Source organism: Scylla paramamosain, chromosome 9 (assembly GCF_035594125.1).
Source record: "Scylla paramamosain isolate STU-SP2022 chromosome 9, ASM3559412v1, whole genome shotgun sequence".
Classification (NCBI taxonomy): domain Eukaryota; kingdom Metazoa; phylum Arthropoda; class Malacostraca; order Decapoda; family Portunidae; genus Scylla; species Scylla paramamosain.
The window spans coordinates 15,060,331-15,079,637 of NC_087159.1; the positions used below are offsets into that span (position 1 = coordinate 15,060,331).

General features: G+C 38.9%; 1 protein-coding gene across 2 annotated transcripts in view; it reads right to left on the minus strand.

Moving 5' to 3' along the window:
* The window catches only part of LOC135103664 (annulin-like), a 33,245-nt gene that overhangs the window by 12,570 nt on the left and 1,368 nt on the right, over window positions 1–19,307 (minus strand). The window contains exons 2-5 of one of the 2 annotated variants that reach the window (XM_064010222.1): window positions 4,332–4,346; window positions 1,624–1,821; window positions 1,014–1,132; window positions 406–532 (exon numbers count right to left, since the gene is read on the minus strand). In XM_064010222.1, the coding sequence (XP_063866292.1) occupies window positions 406–532; window positions 1,014–1,132; window positions 1,624–1,821; window positions 4,332–4,346 (459 nt within the window). The remainder of the gene's footprint in view (window positions 1–405; window positions 533–1,013; window positions 1,133–1,623; window positions 1,822–4,331; window positions 4,347–19,307) is intronic. The other variant, XM_064010223.1, reaches the window with a different exon arrangement.

A 19,307-nucleotide genomic window follows, 5' to 3' on the forward strand; every position in this document is an offset into this window, starting at 1 on the left:
TAGATTACTTTTACGGAAATCTTATGCAATTGGCCTGCTATATAGAATTTTTAAGAATTGCATGCACCTCACTTACCAGCATCGAAAAGAAGAACAAGTATCAGAACAAAAATAATAACAAAAGCACAAAGGAAAAGAACAATAAAGAAAAACAATGAGAACCAGTTTCTAAAAGAAACACAAGCACGAATGCAGAAGCAAGAACAAAAAGAACAAAAGAAACATTAACAATAAAAGAAGAAAAAAACAAAGGAACTAGAACAAGAACAAAAACAAGGTAAAAAAAAAAAAAAGGCACACTCGCAACAAACTATACACACACCAAGACAAAGAAACGAGAGAATGCCAAGACCACAACAAGATAAGGAAAGACAGAGCTGCGAGACTGTGCGGAAGACCTCTCACCTTCGCACCACGCGTTGAAGAGCAGGTAGATGGGCTCTGGGCACTGGTAGGAGTGAGTCTGCCCTGCACTCTTCACATCAGCCTCTACCTGCCACTCTCCGATGACAGCTTGAGGGGATGTGGTTACCTGTGCGAGGAAGAGAGAGAAAGAGTATAAGATCAATTCATGGGTTTACGAGGCTGCAGTAAGGTGAGAGAGGTTATTAATTAGTGTGTAGTGTGTACTTTCACCAGGTACGAAGGGGGAAAGGAAGTGAGATCAAAGACGGTGGTGTTTATATTGTGTATGATTATGTGCACGAGTATGTTGGTTTAGTTTAGGGAGGGTTGGGATGATGAGGAGAAGAAGGAAGAGGAGGAGATATAGAAGGAAAAAAATATGGAGGTGAAAAAAAGGAGAAAGAAGAGGAGGTATAGAGATAAAAAAAAAAAGAAGTGCGGAGGATAACAACAGACACACACACAAAAAAAAAAAAAAAAAAAATAGTACGAATCTGTTTGTGATATGAGGAAGAAGAAGAAGAAGAAGAAGAAGAAGAAGAAGAAGAAGGTACAGGTAGTCCCATAGTTCCCTTGTGTCTACCATTGGTGAGGTGCAGTGTACTGACCGTCAGCGTGAGCTGGGAGTCTGTGCAGCTGACCACGCTGGCCGACCACCCATCTACAGGCTCCAGTCCCACGCACACGCCGACCAGGGTTTTGTTGCCGAAGTTTGGATTCTTGGCGTCTGAGGAGAAAACAGTAGCATAAGAGAGAGAGAGAGAGAGAGAGAGAGAGAGAGAGAGAGAGAGAGAGAGAGAGAGAGAGAGAGAGAGAGAGAGAGAGAGAGAGAGAGAGAGAGAGAGAGAGAGAGACACCGCTACATTCCCTTTTCTTAAGTGACAGAGGAACACAAAGAGAGAGAGAGAAAAAAAAAAAAATACTTGATACCAAAAGAGATAAAAAAAAAAAAACATATAAGCAGTATGGTTCTTTCACAAGTGACACGATAAAAAAAAATCTATCTAATACAAATTTTATATAAATTTAACGGTAAAATTGTGTATAAATATAACAAGGAGTTACATATATAATAACAATTTTTATTTCTCACGTGACTAGATAAAACCTAATCCATTTAAGTCTGGCATAAATTCTCAATAAATGTAATGGCAAAACCGTGTCTGAATTCATAAAGGATCTCTACATTAATTATCTGTTCTCAGCGCCTCCTCTCACCCTTCACGGAGAACACAAGGGAGATCTTGTGGGCGTCCTCCCTGTAGGCCTGGCTGGTGTGGAGCACGAGGGAGAAGGCCTGGCCGCGCCTCACCACTAGGCGGGGCTTCTCGGCCTTCATGGCGTGGAACTGGTCCGTGTGATGCGCCGCGCCATTCTCCTTCACCTGCAGGCCCCACTCCTTCACTGCCAGAATGCCTGAGGGATGGCGGGGCAAGGTTAAGGTGGTGTTAAAACAACAACAACAATAACAACAACAACAACAACAACAACAACAACAATAGTGATAAAGGAAGAACACGTCATATTTTAACGTTATACATGTTTAAATTGCGAAGCACATACAATTATCGTACAAATATCATGCAAACGAAAAAAAAATCGACTGATTCAACAAGCAAACGAACGAACAAACAAGTAAATAAACATGCAATCAATCAGAAATAGATAAATTTATCAACGAATAAACCAATAAAGTAGATAGACTCTAACGTTGGATTTCTGCCCAGGAATAACTATTACAATCCCAATAACCTCTCGCCAAACACAAGTACCTCGTGACAGCTAATGAAACTTCCCTGCAGTGAAATCGTAATATTACAACAGACTGATGAGAGTGAATGACACCTCAGGAAACTGTATCTTCCCATACTTTACAGTTTTCCAGGAGCAGTGACATCAGCAGCATACGCGGTAACGGGTTCGGAATGGGCAGGGCAAGGCGGGGTGTGTATCACGTGAGGGGCTGATGGCACACGGCAATAGCAACAAACTTTCCGCCCAGTGTTCCCAACGCCCCGCCTCCACCAAGCACGGCAAGCAAGGGAAGTATTAATGGTGTAGCCTCTGCATCAGCGCCTGATCACGTAATGCTGAGTGTAGCATGCACCCAAGGAACGTGAAGCATCTCTGTGTGCACCAACCCATGCTGGCGTGATTCACTTCCATGGTTAGGCTTGGTGCTTAAGGCCACTTCTTTAAGAGTGTGTTAGTTGTTACTTCAGTTGGGTAACCTATTTTTATTGTCGCTATTTAGCTAGCTAAAGAAAAAAATAAAATAAATAAATAAAAGGAAAGCGATTATACAACTTTTTTTTATGCCACTGATTAATAATGATTTTTTACAAATTCTTCGTGAAGTTATCATTTTTATCTTTATTTCATTACAGCAAGTTCACGGTTATATATATATATATATATATATATATATATATATATATATATATATATATATATATATATATATATATATATATATATATATATATATATATATATATATATATATATATATATATATATATATATATATATATATATATATATATATATATATATTCTTTTTTTTCGCGTATTCTAGATTACTTCAGCGGGAGATAGAGAGAATGAAATAAAAATAAAAAAACAGGTAAATGAATAAATACAACACTAGATTCAAACACGAAAAAAAAATAATAATAATAATGAGAGAAAAAATGCAAATATAGTAGGAAAATTGTAACACCTTTCCGGACTGTGTACATATAATCCAATTCTGTAATAAGAGGAGTTGCATCATGCCCTTCCTGGTACCATATAACACAACAATCTTTCGACACCACGGCGAAATCGAATAATGAGTTAGGGATTAAAGACAGTGAGGCAGCATACTGAGAAGAGATGAACACATACACACGCGCACACACACACACACACACACACACACTCAACTTTTCCCTGACAGACGCGTCATCTGCCTACTTCACCTCCGTCAGCGGGCATTTGTAGTTGTGGATATAAAAGAGGAAAGAGGAACGATGATGTAGTGACAGTGTTAAGTGATTCGAAAGAAGGAAAGAAAGAGGGAACGAAAGAAGGAAGAAAAAAAGAAAGAAAAAACGAAAGAAGGAAAGAAAGAAAAGAGAGACTAACAAAGAAACATACATTGGAGAGAGAGAGAGAGAGAGAGAGAGAGAGAGAGAGAGAGAGAGAGAGAGAGAGAGAGAGAGAGAGTGTGTGTGTGTGTGTGTGTGTGTGTGTGTGTATGTGTGTGTGTTGGGTTAGCGGGGGAAAGGATAGAGAAAACGAAAAAAAAAGAAAGAAAAATAATAATAAACATGAGATGCATAAAAAGATGTAAAAAAGTGAAGAGAGAGAGAGAGAGAGAGAGAGAGAGAGAGAGAGAGAGAGAGAGAGAGAGAGAGAGAGAGAGAGAGAGAGAGAGAGATCATATACGTGCTTGAACTATAAAGTAAAGACAGCATGGAAAAAAATAAAAGAAATAAAATAAAAAAAGAATTATCATGCGGATATTACACACCATTAGTCACTCCGTACAAGAGACTACAGAGTTAGTAATCGTCAGGAATGTCAACACAGGGACCTTATTTGTCCGTCAGACTGGACATACTGGCACGGGACTCTGATACGTTTGAAAATCTGATTATTAATGTCTGTGATCTTTGAAAATAGTTTAATAAATAAACTACATTATTTAGAGAGAATAATAGCCGTGCAAGTCAGATTAAGCATGTCTATGGGCTTTGAAAACAGTTTAATAAAAAGTCTGCATCATTAAAAAGGAAAGAATGCCTGTAAAAATCTGATTAATCATGCCTGTGGCCTTTAAAAACATTGCTTATGAGAGAAAAAGCGTTTCAAAATACTGCTATGGTTTTGTTACACTCGCACGAAACGAACACGAAATTCACAAACACATGCATACCTACCATGTTCTCCCACCACTGCGATGACCGCCATACACCAAGTGGGAGAAAAAATAATGAGTTAAAAGCTGCTTAGAAGAGAATCGAGTAGCATTTTTGTACATCTATACATACATTAGCTTAATCTTAATCAATATATATATATATATATATATATATATATATATATATATATATATATATATATATATATATATATATATATATATATATATATATATATATATATATAATCTTAAAGTCTGAGTTTATGTGCACAAAAAAAAAAACCTCACTTGCATATTAATCACTAGGTGGCCAAGGTTGGACACACACACACACACACACACACACACACACACACACACACACACACACACACACACACACACACACACATGATAGACAAACCTTATCCCGCTTACGTCTAAAAGGAAACTCACCATATCTATCATACGCGATTTTTTTTTCTTTTCAAGCCATAGAAGAATAAGTAAACAAGTAAACTAATAAATAAACAATAAAGTACAGCAGTAACAAACAAACGTATCTCCAGGCAACACTTGTTATCCGCCATTGACTATCAGCACGCACACACACACACACACACACACACACACACACACACACACACACACACACACACACACACACAGAGAGAGAGAGAGAGAGAGAGAGAGAGAGAGAGAGAGAGAGAGAGAGAGAGAGAGAGAGAGAGAGAGAGAGAGAGAGAGAGAGAGAGAGAGAGAGAGAGAGAGTTTAATCACTTGACAACAATAATTAAATAAAAGTGCTCTCGTAAATTAATCTAAGCACTTTACAAGGTCAACGAAGAACCTTCAACTTACACCACCGACTGCACGAAAGGACAAAAATTAAGCTGAATTCTTGGACTGCACGCAAGAAAACAGAGAGAGAGAGAGAGAGAGAGAGAGAGAGAGAGAGAGAGAGAGAGAGAGAGAGAGAGAGAGAGAGAGCCCGGAGGAAAAACAGTAAGGCCCAAAAGAAACTTGAAATTCTTCTAAACAACCCATGTTCCAAAACTTCATAATTTTGTTGCTGTCGTTAAACTTTTATCCACTTAAGTTAAAAATGGGGAAGAAAAGGGATGTTTCTTTGATATTCTTATTTTTTTTTCATTTAATTTTGTTTGTTCTATTCATTTTTTTTATATTTACAATGATTTGTCTGCTTAAATATTTCGATCTTTATTCCTCTTATTCTTTCTTTATCTTTTTTTTATGTTTTCATTAATTTACCTATTTTGCTATTTATATTTTCTAATATCTTCACTTGTTTACATATTTTCATTGATTTATCTCTTCAACAATTCGGTTCTTTATTTTACTGATTATTTCTTTATTTACTTCCATATTTTCATTGATTCGTCTACTTAGCTATTCAGTTCTTTTCTTTATCTTCCCATTCTTTTATGTTACACTGGAATTTTAAGTGTCCCCATGTGTTTATTTCATCTTGTCATCGCTTTATTTTACCTTGCAACGTGTGGCGTCTCCACGTGACACTGATCCAATACAGTGTGCGTGGTCATCAGCTGGTCTGTATATAGAACAAAATACCCACACGAACAACATTGATATTATTATGGTTGCCAAGCCCGGAGGATACTTTGCACTGTCAGATGTCCTTACACGCACACACACACACACACACACACACACACACACACACACACACACATGGTGACACAAACACAGCATTCTCAAACGTTTTACTGTCTTATCTACACTACTCTGAACAAGCTCTATTGGAAGCTATTAGACAGCAGTTCCAAGGGTGTGTTTTTGTGTTTTTTCTTTTTATATATGATTATAGCGATAGCGCATGAGATTCTACACCATCAATGGAGAGAGAGAGAGAGAGAGAGAGAGAGAGAGAGAGAGAGAGAGAGAGAGAGAGAGAGAGAGAGAGAGAGAGATCGCACGAGAACCTTACTAATTCATTATCGTTGCGGCTTTTGATAATACTATAAAGAGAATTGGGTCTTGGCAAATAGGAAGATGACCCAGTCCAGAGAGAAATGAGCACCGGAACTTTGATAGGTAAAGAAAAAAAAGACAGAAAGACAAGAAAGAAATTTAAATAAGTAAAGACAGAAAGAGACAGAAAGAAAAAAAAAGAGGGGAAGAAAGAAAATAAGAAGAAAAGAAATAAAAAGAGAAAGTAAAGAAGAAAGGAAGGAAAGAAAGGAGGAAAGAAGGAAGAATAGAAATTAAAAAAGGAATATAGAAAAAGAGAAAAAAAGAAAGAAAAGAAAAGGCAAGGAAAGTGAAGGAATATATATATATATATATATATATATATATATATATATATATATATATATATATATATATATATATATATATATATATATATATATATATATATATATATAGTATATATATATATATATATATATATATATATATATATATATATATATATATATATATATATATATATATATATATATATATATATATATGTATATATATATATATATATATATATATATATATATATATATATATATATATATATATATATATATATATATATATATATATATATATATATATATATATATATATATATATATAAGAACAGAGGAAAGATAGAGAAAACACAAGTATACAAAAAAGAGACAAAAGAGGAAAAAATAAAGAGAGAAAGAAAGAAGTATAACAATATAACAATTGTGTATACAATATAACAAAAGAAAGACATAGAGGAAAGAAAGAAAGAAAATGAAGGAATATGAGAAAATATAATGAATAAAATAAATAAATAAACAACACCAGGTTATTCATACAGTTTTTCTGAAAACACCGTACATATTTCTTCTTTTTTTTCTGCACACACGAACACACGCCTCTCCTGGAACACAGTCACGCTCCCCCCGTGATGCAAGAGGCGGAGTGGTGATCCAGTGTGACGGCATTAGGTAAACAATGACGACCACAGCGCGAGTCACGGGATATTGTTAAGATTTGAGGCCTTTCAATGGTGCAGTCTTTCTCGCTGCTTTATAAATAGTGTTGCCCTGAGTGATACCAAATGCGTGAGTCTTTGAGGGAATGGGGCTTGGTTTGTTGTCATTCTCTCTCTCTCTCTCTCTCTCTCTCTCTCTCTCTCTCTCTCTCTCTCTCTCTCTCTCTCTCTCTCCTCCTCTCTCTCTCCTCTCTCTCTCTCATTACCGTTTGCATTTATGTTATCGAATTAATTTTTTTAATTAACTAATTTATTTAGTTGTTTGTTTGTTTATTATATTTTAACTGATTTTCCTCCTCTTTTTCTTCTTTCTTTCCTTTTATTGGTAAGTGATTATAGGCTTCATTCTCTCTCTCTCTCTCTCTCTCTCTCTCTCTCCTCTCTCTCTCTCTCTCTCTCTCTCTCTCTCTCATCACCATCACCTCATCACCAATCTCTATAAGTCTATTGCAATACAAACATCTCCCTCAATCTTCTCCAATCATCTCTTTTCAGCTGTCCATCTACTCCAATCCTCTAGAAAACAAAAGTAATATATATATATATATATATATATATATATATATATATATATATATATATATATATTATATATATATATATATATATATATATATATATATATATATATATATATATATATATATATATATATCATTTAGTTTTAAGTTCACCCTGCCTTATTTTATCGCTTTTACCAGCCCTGCCATTCTGTTATTCAAATTACCCCCCTCTCCTGTCTACCCGGTGCATGACGTGTCCTTCCCACACACACACACACACACACACACACACGGCGGACCCCCCAGCAGGAGCAGTGTTCCCTCCCGTGTGTCGAGCCGCGGCGAACACACTGAGAGGCTATATGCGTTGAGACCTCAGGGTTAGACTTCCGCCTTGGCCACACTGCCAGCCTAAACAATGACCTTCCCAAGTTCACTGTCACACACACACACACACACACACGCACACATCTAGCTATCTAAAAGACTGAGGAAAGAAGGGGAAAAAAGCGTGGGAAACAGTTCAGAGATGTGATTTCACGAGGATGAAAATTTGCTTGAGTTGTGTGAAGGAGAGCAGGGGAGAGGGGAGGAGAGAGGATAGCAAGGGTGAATAGAGAAGACAGTGAGACCAGGGAGAAGGAATAAATGTGAGATTTTAAGAAGAGATGAAAGAGAAGAGGAGGAGGAGAAGGAGGACAGATGATGTGGCGGGAAGAGGGAAAAAGATGAATGGTACAGAGAAAAGGAGGAGGAGGAGGAGGAGGAGGAGGAGGAGGAGGAGGAGGAAAAGAGGATGCAGTGTCAAGAGAGGAATAAAACATATGAGCTGAATAATCATGTCAGCATTTTTTTTCTGTCTTTTTTTTACGAGTAACTCAATTTCAAAACGAACAAAAAAGCATCATGAAAGTCGATAGGTTCAGGTCAGCTACAAAACTGCTTACTCAGTAAACACCATTAGGAAAATATGCAAACAAACAGATGTTGCGGCCACATCACCTCCCTTGATGCCTCGCAGGCCACACGCCACCAACACGGCAGCAAGTAATATCGATGTAAAAAAAATAAATAAATAAAATAAATAAATAAATAAATAAACAAATTCAGATAAGTTAAAAAGGTAGAAAATGTTAATTAACTAAAGATTCTTCAAGTTATCTATAGAAAAATGTAAATGGAAAGAGTAATACTATAATATGGTATAGTAATAATAACTTAGTAACAGTAGTGGTAGTTTATATTAAATGAATAAAAAGACATGTTTGATAAAAATAAAATTGTGTTCGTCTGTGATAGCATTATAAATGTATGTACGTATGTGAGTATGTTTGTATGTATAAATCTGAGTTTATCATTTTGAAACTGATCAAACCATATTTAAAAATTCTTCCTGAGTTAAGTTTGGCAAGGTCACAACCCTTCACTTCAGATCAGGTCCATTAAATTAGACATCTCTCTCTCTCTCTCTCTCTCTCTCTCTCTCTCTCTCTCTCTCTCTCTCTCTCTCTCTCTCTCTCTCTCTTTCTCCTTACCCCACCACACACCAAAATAAACCCCAGAAAGCGCAAAGAAAGTGACAGTTAAGTTGCTAAGTTACAGAAACACTTTGTAGTCTTCCCATAACTTACTTCCTCGCCTAATAATTTCTTGCTATCTCCTCGTCTCTTAATGACCACCTGTACCCTTCGCCCCGGAATAAACACGCCCAGAGCCCCAGCAATTATCAAGCAGGGATCACAAGGGCTCCACTGACTCATGTGCGGCCTTGGGAGCACCTCGTGACTCGTGACCCCCGCTGGGACATCACGATAGAGTGCAGGAAGGATGAGAGGCACTGGAGGGAGGGGAGGATGTGGGAGCTAGGGACGGAATGGGTATGGTTGGATAGGGAAGGGGTGGGAGGGTCGGAAGGGGATGGAAAAAATGTGGAATGGGATGGGAAATGGACAGAAAAGGATGGGGAAGATATGTGAAGGTACGGAAGGGATAGAAAAAAGGATGGAAGGGGTGGAAGAGATGAGATGAGATGGAAAAGAATAAGGGATAGGAATTTATATGAGAGAGAGAGAGAGAGAGAGAGAGAGAGAGAGAGAGAGAGAGAGAGAGAGAGAGAGAGAGAGAGAGAGAGAGAGAGAGAGAGAGAGAGAGAGACAGGAAAAAAACGCTTCAAACAAATTCAAAGTATCAACATCACACACTTTTCGCAAATCGAGTAAAGCATAAGAGGGCAATGTTAAAAAAAAAAAAAAGATAAACTAAAAATACAACCGTGCTTTCCCTCCTTTAAGATAACACCTGACTATAATATTTTCCTCCACAAAACAGAGAAAAAAATAAAAGCGACTGCTCCTGCCGTGAATGAAGCACAGGGTTACATGACACCGTACCGGACGTCAGATGGCGCCTGTCTGCTCTTATCTCCTCTCACGTCAGGCTTAAAGTACGACCAAGTGGGGAGCTTTCTTTGGGGGAGTAAGGGGCACAGGATTTCCCAGTCGTGATGAAACTACGAAGGCTGCGCACTTACTAATATTCACGTGTCACCCGATGCCACATGACTCTCGCCGGACGCTGTTTCACGAGAGGACCGAGGCGGGGTATCAGATGGTAACAAGGACGGAATTCAAGACGATCCTACATACATACAAAGGAACTCAAAGGAAGGGCATGCAACAGCACATATGTTGGCTCTTACGAGACTGCTTGTGAGCTATTCGAAACGGTGTTGTTTAAAATCTTCAGAAGCAGAGTGAAGATGAGGGAAAACATGGAGAATGAAAGATTAGAAGGATAAGAAGGATAAGGAGAAATGTATAAAAATGAAAGTGTGAGTTTACAATTACTAAAAGCAGGATGAAGAACGATGAGAGAATACTGCAGAATGATGCAGAAAGCGGCGGAGGAGGAAGAGGAGGCAAGAATATAAGATGCTGTACAAGATCTATTCAGAAGCGAATGGAAGGGGAGCCGGAAAGAAGACGGACGACAAAAGAAAAACGTGACGGATAAAGGAGGAGAACGAGAAAGAGAAGTAATGAAGAAAGAAAAGAAAGAGAAGGAAGAGGAGGAGAACGTGAAATAATGAAGAAAGAGAAGAAGAAGGAAGAAGCAGCCAACGAGGAAGAAAAGAAGAAGAAAGGACAGAAATAGAACGCGCACTAAGAAATACCACCTCACCTCGCACTAAAGATGTAAAGAGAACAATAATTTTCCCTTCCACGGACCACCTTCATCTTCAGTCTTGTGCCAGCCCGCCATTCAAGTCAGCTAACTCCCTCACGCCGCGCCTCGCTGATTTGAGAATGGACGCGATCGAGAAGGATGAAAGGGGGACCAAAGAATGAAAGATGACTTCAGTTTTGGAGGGGTTCCAGTTTATCCTCAGAGTTAAAAGTGCCTATAATCTACATACGTCTTTATTAATAGATGATAAACTATCGTACTTTTTTTCAGGTTTCATTTATAGATAGGAGTTTATCGGGTGGTTAGTGAAGCGCAGAGTCTTTGGTGGTCACACTGCTTGAAGTCAAAGTTTAATGTTTTCCCGTCTCCCATAAATTGTACCTAGATGGGTGAGATACTCGCATTTCCCTAAATAGCTGGTGCAGTGATCGTAAATAAATAGTAGCGTAGTAGTAGTACAGGGTTCACGTGTATAAATAGAATGTTGTGTATCCATCCACCTCTGTCACCATCACAACAACCACCACCACCACCACCATCACAACCGTACGTTACCATCTGCCATTGCTGCCACTATCATTATCATCCCGCCAACTAACGTTAACATCTACCATCACTACCACTATTACTACTCACTACAATTTACCACCACTAACATCAAAACCAGTGATACCCACCACCATCACCACCACCATCACTCTCAAGGAAATAAAACAGATGAGGGTCATGCCAGATAACGTTAAGGGATTATATCAGGGTTGTATTCACGAGGGATGCTACATTATACCCCGGACTTCATAACAATCATCTCCTACCCTGCTGTTCACGATTGCCACACAAAGTCCACCCACTCGCCCACCCACCCACCCACACACACACACACACACACACACACACACACACACACACACACACACACATCCTTCCCTCGTGTATTAGCAGTAAAAATAATACACTCCTCCATAAAACAGGTTCTATCATCACAAACAGAGATCATGTTCTTAAACTTCTGGCGTCTTATCTCGTCTACTTTAAACAGGCTCTAGTGGAAGTTACTAGGGTTTTCAAAGATGCTTTCGTGATTCCAAAAGATAGTTTAGAAAAAAAAAATGTATTATCAGTACGAAAAACACTCTTATCTCTGTGGCCTTCGAAAATAAGAAGAAAGAAGGAAGCTTACCGAAATACAGATTCAAAGTGGGAGAGACGGGAAAAGAGAATGTGAGCGCGCAGGCTGAGTGGTGGAAGCGATAATCTCTGAAAGCCGTGGGAACCTTAGATAGGATTATAATCAACAATATCCCAGAATATCCCAGACGTGCTTACTCAGCAGACTAAACACACACACACACACACACACACACACACACACAGGAAGGCGAAACTGAGGAGAGGTATGTACGCACAGACAGACATCTTCCCTCCCTCTTTTCCCTCCGTACCTTCCATCCATCCCTCCTCCACCCCCGCCACCCACCCCTCCTTCACCCACGCCCCAAATATCTAAGGTGCATCACGACCCCACCCACACACCCTCTCCTGCCAACCATCCCTCTCTCCTCCACTCTAATTAATGAACCCAAACTGCCATCCACGATCTAGGACCCCACCAGTCCCCGTGCAGCTTCCCCAACCTCGTGCCTCCTCCTCCCTCCCCTTCTCTGACTCCATTACTACCACCACCACCGCCACCTTCTTCAAGCACTTAAAAATTTGCCCTCCAAACTCTAGCTGGCCTCAGCTGCGGCTCGTACGTTCAGCGCCGTCTATTTATAAAGGTAGTGAAGGGGAATGGGGGGAATGCAATGCACGTTTATTCACACTCATCCTTCCCTCATAATGCACTGGCAGGTGAAGGCGAGGAATGCTTCATGAGGTAATGGTGTTGGATCCTGTCATGTCAAGATGTGTGTGTGTGTGTGTGTGTGTGTGTGTGTGTGTGTGTTTTATGATGGTAACGGTATCATTATATATATATATATATATATATATATATATATATATATATATATATATATATATATATATATATATATATATATATATATATATATATATATATATATATATTGTTATTTTTGGTATTGTTATTATTTTCATGATCATTTCGGTTTCAGAGATAGAGATAGAAAGTACCATGATAATTATAATAATAATAATAATTATTATTATTATTATATTATTATCTCTTATTTATGTCATTATCATTATTACCATGAGTAATATCACTAATTGAGACCAATTAAAGAGAGTGCAAGAGAGAGAGAGAGAGAGAGAGAGAGAGAGAGAGAGAGAGAGAGAGAGAGAGAGAGAGAGAGAGAGAGAGAATAGGAGGGGACGGTGGGAGGGAGAGGGGTGTCTGAATCACCTCCGACGCACCACTGCCAAGGCCGTCAGGAGGGGCTTGGGGGTGCAGGGGACGCGGTGTGAGGCGGGGGGAAGGTGAACAGGGGGCTGGCAGGGGGCGTGATGGGGGCCAGCAAGGGAGAGGGGGAGGGGAAAGATGAGAAGGCGGGGAAAAGCACCCCTCTAGATTTTTTATTTTATTTTATTTTATTTTTTTTTTTGGTGGAGGGAGAGGAGGAGAAAGAGGCGGAGGAGGAAGAGGGTGAGAGGAGGAGGAGGAGGACATATTTGTTTGAAAATTTAATATCTTGATTATCTAATTTTCTCTCTCTCCTTTTCTATCTCTCTCTCTCTCTCTCTCTCTCTCTCTCTCTCTCTCTCTCTCTCTCTCTCTCTCTCTCTCGCAGTCATCAGTTGTTTTTATACTTTTTTTACCCTCTTCAACCTTTGTTTTATGCTTCTTTTTCTCTAATATTTTGGTTATGCATTTTTATGTACCTAATCCTTCTCCTTTCTCTCCTTCCTGTCACTTCTTCCTTCCATCTCCCTTCCCTGTCACTCCCTTTCCTTCTCCCCTTCCTTCCTGTTATTCCTGTATGAATTAAATATGTACATTCAACTGATGAAAAAAGTAAAAAAAAAAAAAAAATTCAAAGACTGTACAAAGACTCTCACATTCCTCTCCTTCCTTTTCTCTCCCCGGTCCTCCCTCCCTCCTTCCTTTTGTTTTCATCACTCCACCCACGTAGAATATAAATAATGGTGACACATCCATAACACAGCTACTGTTCATTCATAGGACGTGTATTTCACATCAGAGGAAATTGTGGGAAGTCCAGAAAGCAGAGAAGAAAAATATAATTGAAATTCAAAGAAAAATGGGAAAACATTTTGACGTAAAGCATCCGGAGAGGCGAAAGTTTTCGTCACTAGCATGTGGGGGAATCTCTCTCTCTCTCTCTCTCTCTCTCTCTCTCTCTCTCTCTCTCTCTCTCTCTCTCTCTCTCTCTCTCTCATACGCTTGCACTTTACACGAATTCTGAAATTACGATTGTTTTTCAAGCTTCAGTTGTGAGAGAGCTTCAAAATTTTAGTCTGATGAGTTTAATAACAATGAAGATTATTTTTTATTCATACTTTCAGAAAATCAAATGCCATCTCTCTCTCTCTCTCTCTCTCTCTCTCTCTCTCTCTCTCTCTCTCTCTCTCTCTCTCTCTCTCTCTCTAACCCTCATTGCTCAACCTAACCTTTCCCCTCCTCCTCACCACAACCCAGCGCGGTCACTCCCTTCCCGCCAGGCCAGCTGTCTGCCTGGCTCCCTCCCTGCTCCTCCACCCTCAATAGCCTAATCGCCTTCCTCCTTCCCTCCTACCTCCCTCTACTTCTCCTCCTCCTTAGCGCCATATCACTTCATCTCATCCCATCCCATCCCCCATAGAGAAACTGCCAGCGGTCTGCAAAAAGGACCTCGAAATGTTATCTAGTATATCAAGATCAAATTTTTACTTTTCTTCTTTTTTTGTCTCTTTATGTGACCAAGAAAACATTTTCTCTTATTACTTTGTTTATTTTTTGTTGATTTTATGGAATTCCCGTGGCTTTTTAAGAAGTTGTTGTGTTGTTGTTTTATGTCGAGGAGCACTTTGTCTTCTTTTTATTTGATCTGTTTATTTACTTATTTATGTATTTATTACTGCCTCTTGTGCGTTTTTTGTTTGTGGTATCATCTTGCCACGAGGATCTTTATGCCACAAGGAGGAGGAGGAGGAGGAGGATGCAAAGGGAATGTTTATGTAGTATCTGGAGTGTGTGTGTGTGTGTGTGTGTGTGTGTGTGTGTGTGTGTGTGTGTGTGTGTGTGTGTGTCATATCAAGTGCAAGTGAATAATTTAAGTATGACAAATGACATAATGTAAAAAAAGAATATATATATATATATATATATATGAACTATGTAAGTTGCAAAACAAGTGCATGGATAGTGTGCGTGCATGTGTGTGTGTGTGTGTGTGTGTGTGTGTGTGTGTGTGTGTGTGTGTGTGTGTGTGTTATCATGATCACTTCTACGTATTCGAACGTCTTACTGAGTCTCAAGTCCTCTGAAAGGCTGACAGTCTCCTTACAAAACGTGATAGACTAAGCGTGACAGAGGATGTAAGACTAAAGAAAACGCAAAACACAGTGAAGTTAAGTGCAAAAGGCTCGACTTGTGACCACGACTACACCGCTGGTCGAGTGAGTGGGTGGGGGGGCGGGGCCGCTAACTCCCTCAACGAGCGTGGTGGTGGTGGAGGTGGTGGTGCTGGCAGGAGGGCGAGGGCTGAGTGGCCGCCCAGCTGGGTAGGTAGGTGGTTGTAGTGGTGGTGATGGTGGTGGTGGTGCCCTAGTGACTATTTTCCGCCGCTTGGCAAATGCTATTACTTCTCCTTTCTCCTCCTCCTCCTCCTCCTCCTCCTCCTCCTCTCCCTCCTCGTCTTCCTCTTCATCCTGCTACATTCTTGGGGCTATTCAAGTACTAAATGATTCTTAAGTGTTGCTGTGTTGTTATTTTCGTTGTATATGCATTTTTTTAAAGTAATCTCAAACTTTTAAATTTAAGGTGCTATCTACTTATTGCACTTTATGCCGGCAATATATTTCATGCTCTCACATAAATACTCCCTTAAGATCGTGTGTATTTGAGCTTTCCTTTTCTTCAGTTTACTATTTTAATGTAGGTGTTGATTTAAATTGTATCTAATTGTACTTTTTTTTTGCAGATAAGCTGAGAATTAGTCATTACTCTCATATATAAATATTTTTTTTTTTACTTTTACTTTTTTTTTTTTTTTACTTTAATATACTTAACTGTTTCATAAATGTATGCATATAAATTTCATCTAACTGTATTATTATTCATATATTTATTTGTTTATTCATTTATTTATATTTCCCGCAGGTTGTGCTTTCTGTCCTCAGAGCATCGTGTTCGTGAGTTTAGAACCCTGTGGCAGTGACAGAAGCACGCCCCTTCGCAACAGTACTTCCACTGTGAGTAATCTACTGGCGTCTGAGTCAGGAGAGGCAAACGTGTCCCGTGTCACGTTACTGGATAAGTTTTGTAATTTTTTTCTTTTTTTTTTTTCTTTGCTACAGCGAGAAGAAAAAACTCATTAAAATATTTGCATATACAGCTCGCACATGCCCAGTTATTGTGTTTGATATTTTTGGTATTGGTTACTCTGGTACTAGGTACGCCACAACAGCTATGACTGTCATGATTACAACTTTATTTAATCTGTCTTTTAACACATCAAAAATATTTAAGAAGGCTGGTACTGAAAAAAAAAATCAATAATAAGAAAATAACATATTTTAAGGAAAGATCAGTGAATGTTAAATCGACGTTTATTTCAAATGTATAAAACTTTACCGCTACACAAGATACATTTAAAAAAGTGTGCTTATTCAATAACGGATCAAGTAATGTAGAAACTATGAACAAATTCATATCTATATTTACATTTACTTATTAGAATGTTTTACTTCTTATCATAGGCTAGAATTTTTCTGATTACTATGCTATTTAAATATAATGTAATTTAATAGCTATGGCCTTTAAATATGATATAACGTAACAGCTATGAAAAAAAAAAAAATGAAATTATGAACGTCTCCACAGCTGTTGTTATAACTTGTGTGTCTTCACGAATGCCAGGTGAGCAGTAAGACTCTAGAGGGGAGGGAGGAGCACTAATGAAAAGTTGACCTGTGCCGCTGAGCATAACGCCCCCCCCCCCTCTCTCTCTCTCTCTCTCTCTCTCTCTCTCTCTCTCTCTCTCTCTCTCGCACACACACACACACACACACTTGCACGCACACTTGATTGGAAGCATTTCCTCCAATTGATGTAATAAGTAACCTTAATAAGATGCACAATGCGGTAGTAGTAGTAGTAGTAGTAGTAGGAGAAAAGAAGAAGCAGTAGTGTAGCAGTAGTACAAAGCATAGGAGCAACAAAAACAACAGCAACAACAACAACAACAACAACAACAACAAAAACAACAACCCCCGCAATATTTAATACCCACTGTTATGTGAGAACACTTTTTCCCATCCCACATGTTCAGAAAACAGTTGTTTGCATAAAAAAAAAGAGTTTGAGGCCGCGCAAGGCAAGGAGAGGACCGACCCACGCTCAGCTGAGTTCCCTGCCAGACAGACACAAGCGCCGGTGGTAAGCACGAGGGAGGAGCCGCGCCTCCCACCTACCAACCAAGGGGCAGAGGAACACACAGCTCAGCAGGTTATGTGCGGGGGAGGAGGATAAAGGACGACCAATCAAAGTCTCGTGAGGGGCGCCAGCTATCAAAAATAACAATGCAGTCTGGCGGGCGAGTACCGTACAGCTTGCCAGATGGTCCTTCTGTCTGGAGTTCCTTCTCAGTACCCGAGGAAAGGCTTTTGTTGAAGTGACACGGTTTTTTTAGGGTGTTTTATTTTGTATGGTTCTAGGGACAGATTAACAATATTTCTACACCATTAACAGGAGAAATACTCTTGAGAACCCGGTTTATCATCTCTGTAGCCTTTGGAAACACTCGTGGTGAGAGAGCAAAATTTTTCTGACTACGGACCTCTCTCGATTCATACATAGGTATTTGTTACGGTCGTTGGGTGCGTGATGCTTTCAATGGAATATCTGCGTACGTGTTCTTTATCTGGCATATATGGAAGGGAATTAAGTTGCCCTTGTAGTAGTGTGGTGTTTTGGTCCGTGCTCCCGCTTCCCCTCCACACAAACATGCACACTTCCCGGTTGTATACGCGGCTTGGCCTGCTCATTCTCCTCGCCTGTACCTCCGCCCACCGCTCCCACACCTAACTACTACAGTCTGCTGTGCTTGACTGCCATCATAAAGCCTTTCTCAGCCATTTAATTACATAATATTACTTTTCGTTTCTTTCTCTTATTATCTCTTACAGACAGAAAACTATATAACATGAAATCTTGCCGGGAAGTGGAGTTATAAAGGTTAATGATGAGAATGATGAGAATGACAAAAATATTACGCTAGATTTTAAAGGCCATTGAACCTTGGGACGGGTATATGGATGGCTCATGTGGACGTCGGGACTATAGCTAAGAACTATAAGGTACGTTTTTTTTTTTATTTATTGATGGTATTAACGATAGATTTACTACACTGTATTTTATTTTTATTTTTATTTTATTTCATATATATATATATATATATATATATATATATATATATATATATATATATATATATATATATATATATATATATATATATATATATATATATATATATATATATATATATATTTTTTTTTTTACAGGGTTTTTATTATTTTCAATGATATTATGTATAACAGATATGGTGGACATCTGAGAGAGAGAGAGAGAGAGAGAGAGAGAGAGAGAGAGAGAGAGAGAGAGAGAGAGAGAGAGAGAGAGAGAGAGATACAACCTGATTTGAATGCAATATCTATATAAGGTACCAAAAAAACACGTATGGAATCTGGCATACCTAACAATTGCTCATTAAACTTGCATGACCACTTTTTTTTTTTTATGGGTTAATACAAAACACGAAACAAACAACCTCGCCAAAACCAGTCTGGCCACCCTTCTCCCCCTCCCCCTCAACCCGCTCCGGAAAAAAAAAAAAAAGATAAGAAAAACATCTCATACTTAGACGCTAATTTAATAGTTATGCAGAAGGTATTTGCGTTCATTTGGGCACGTTATTGTGTTATCAATATATTTATGAGAATTCTTGAAAATGCAAAGACGCGAGACTGTTTCTGTCGTCATAAGCCAGTTCGAGTTGCTACCATCAATCAGAGTTTATTTGAGAGGTTCCTTCCGAGTTTACGGAAGTGTGCCAAAGAAGAATAAACGGTAATATCTTTCTTTTTTCCTTTCTCGACATTAATCCGATCCGCGTCTCTTGATTACAACCCT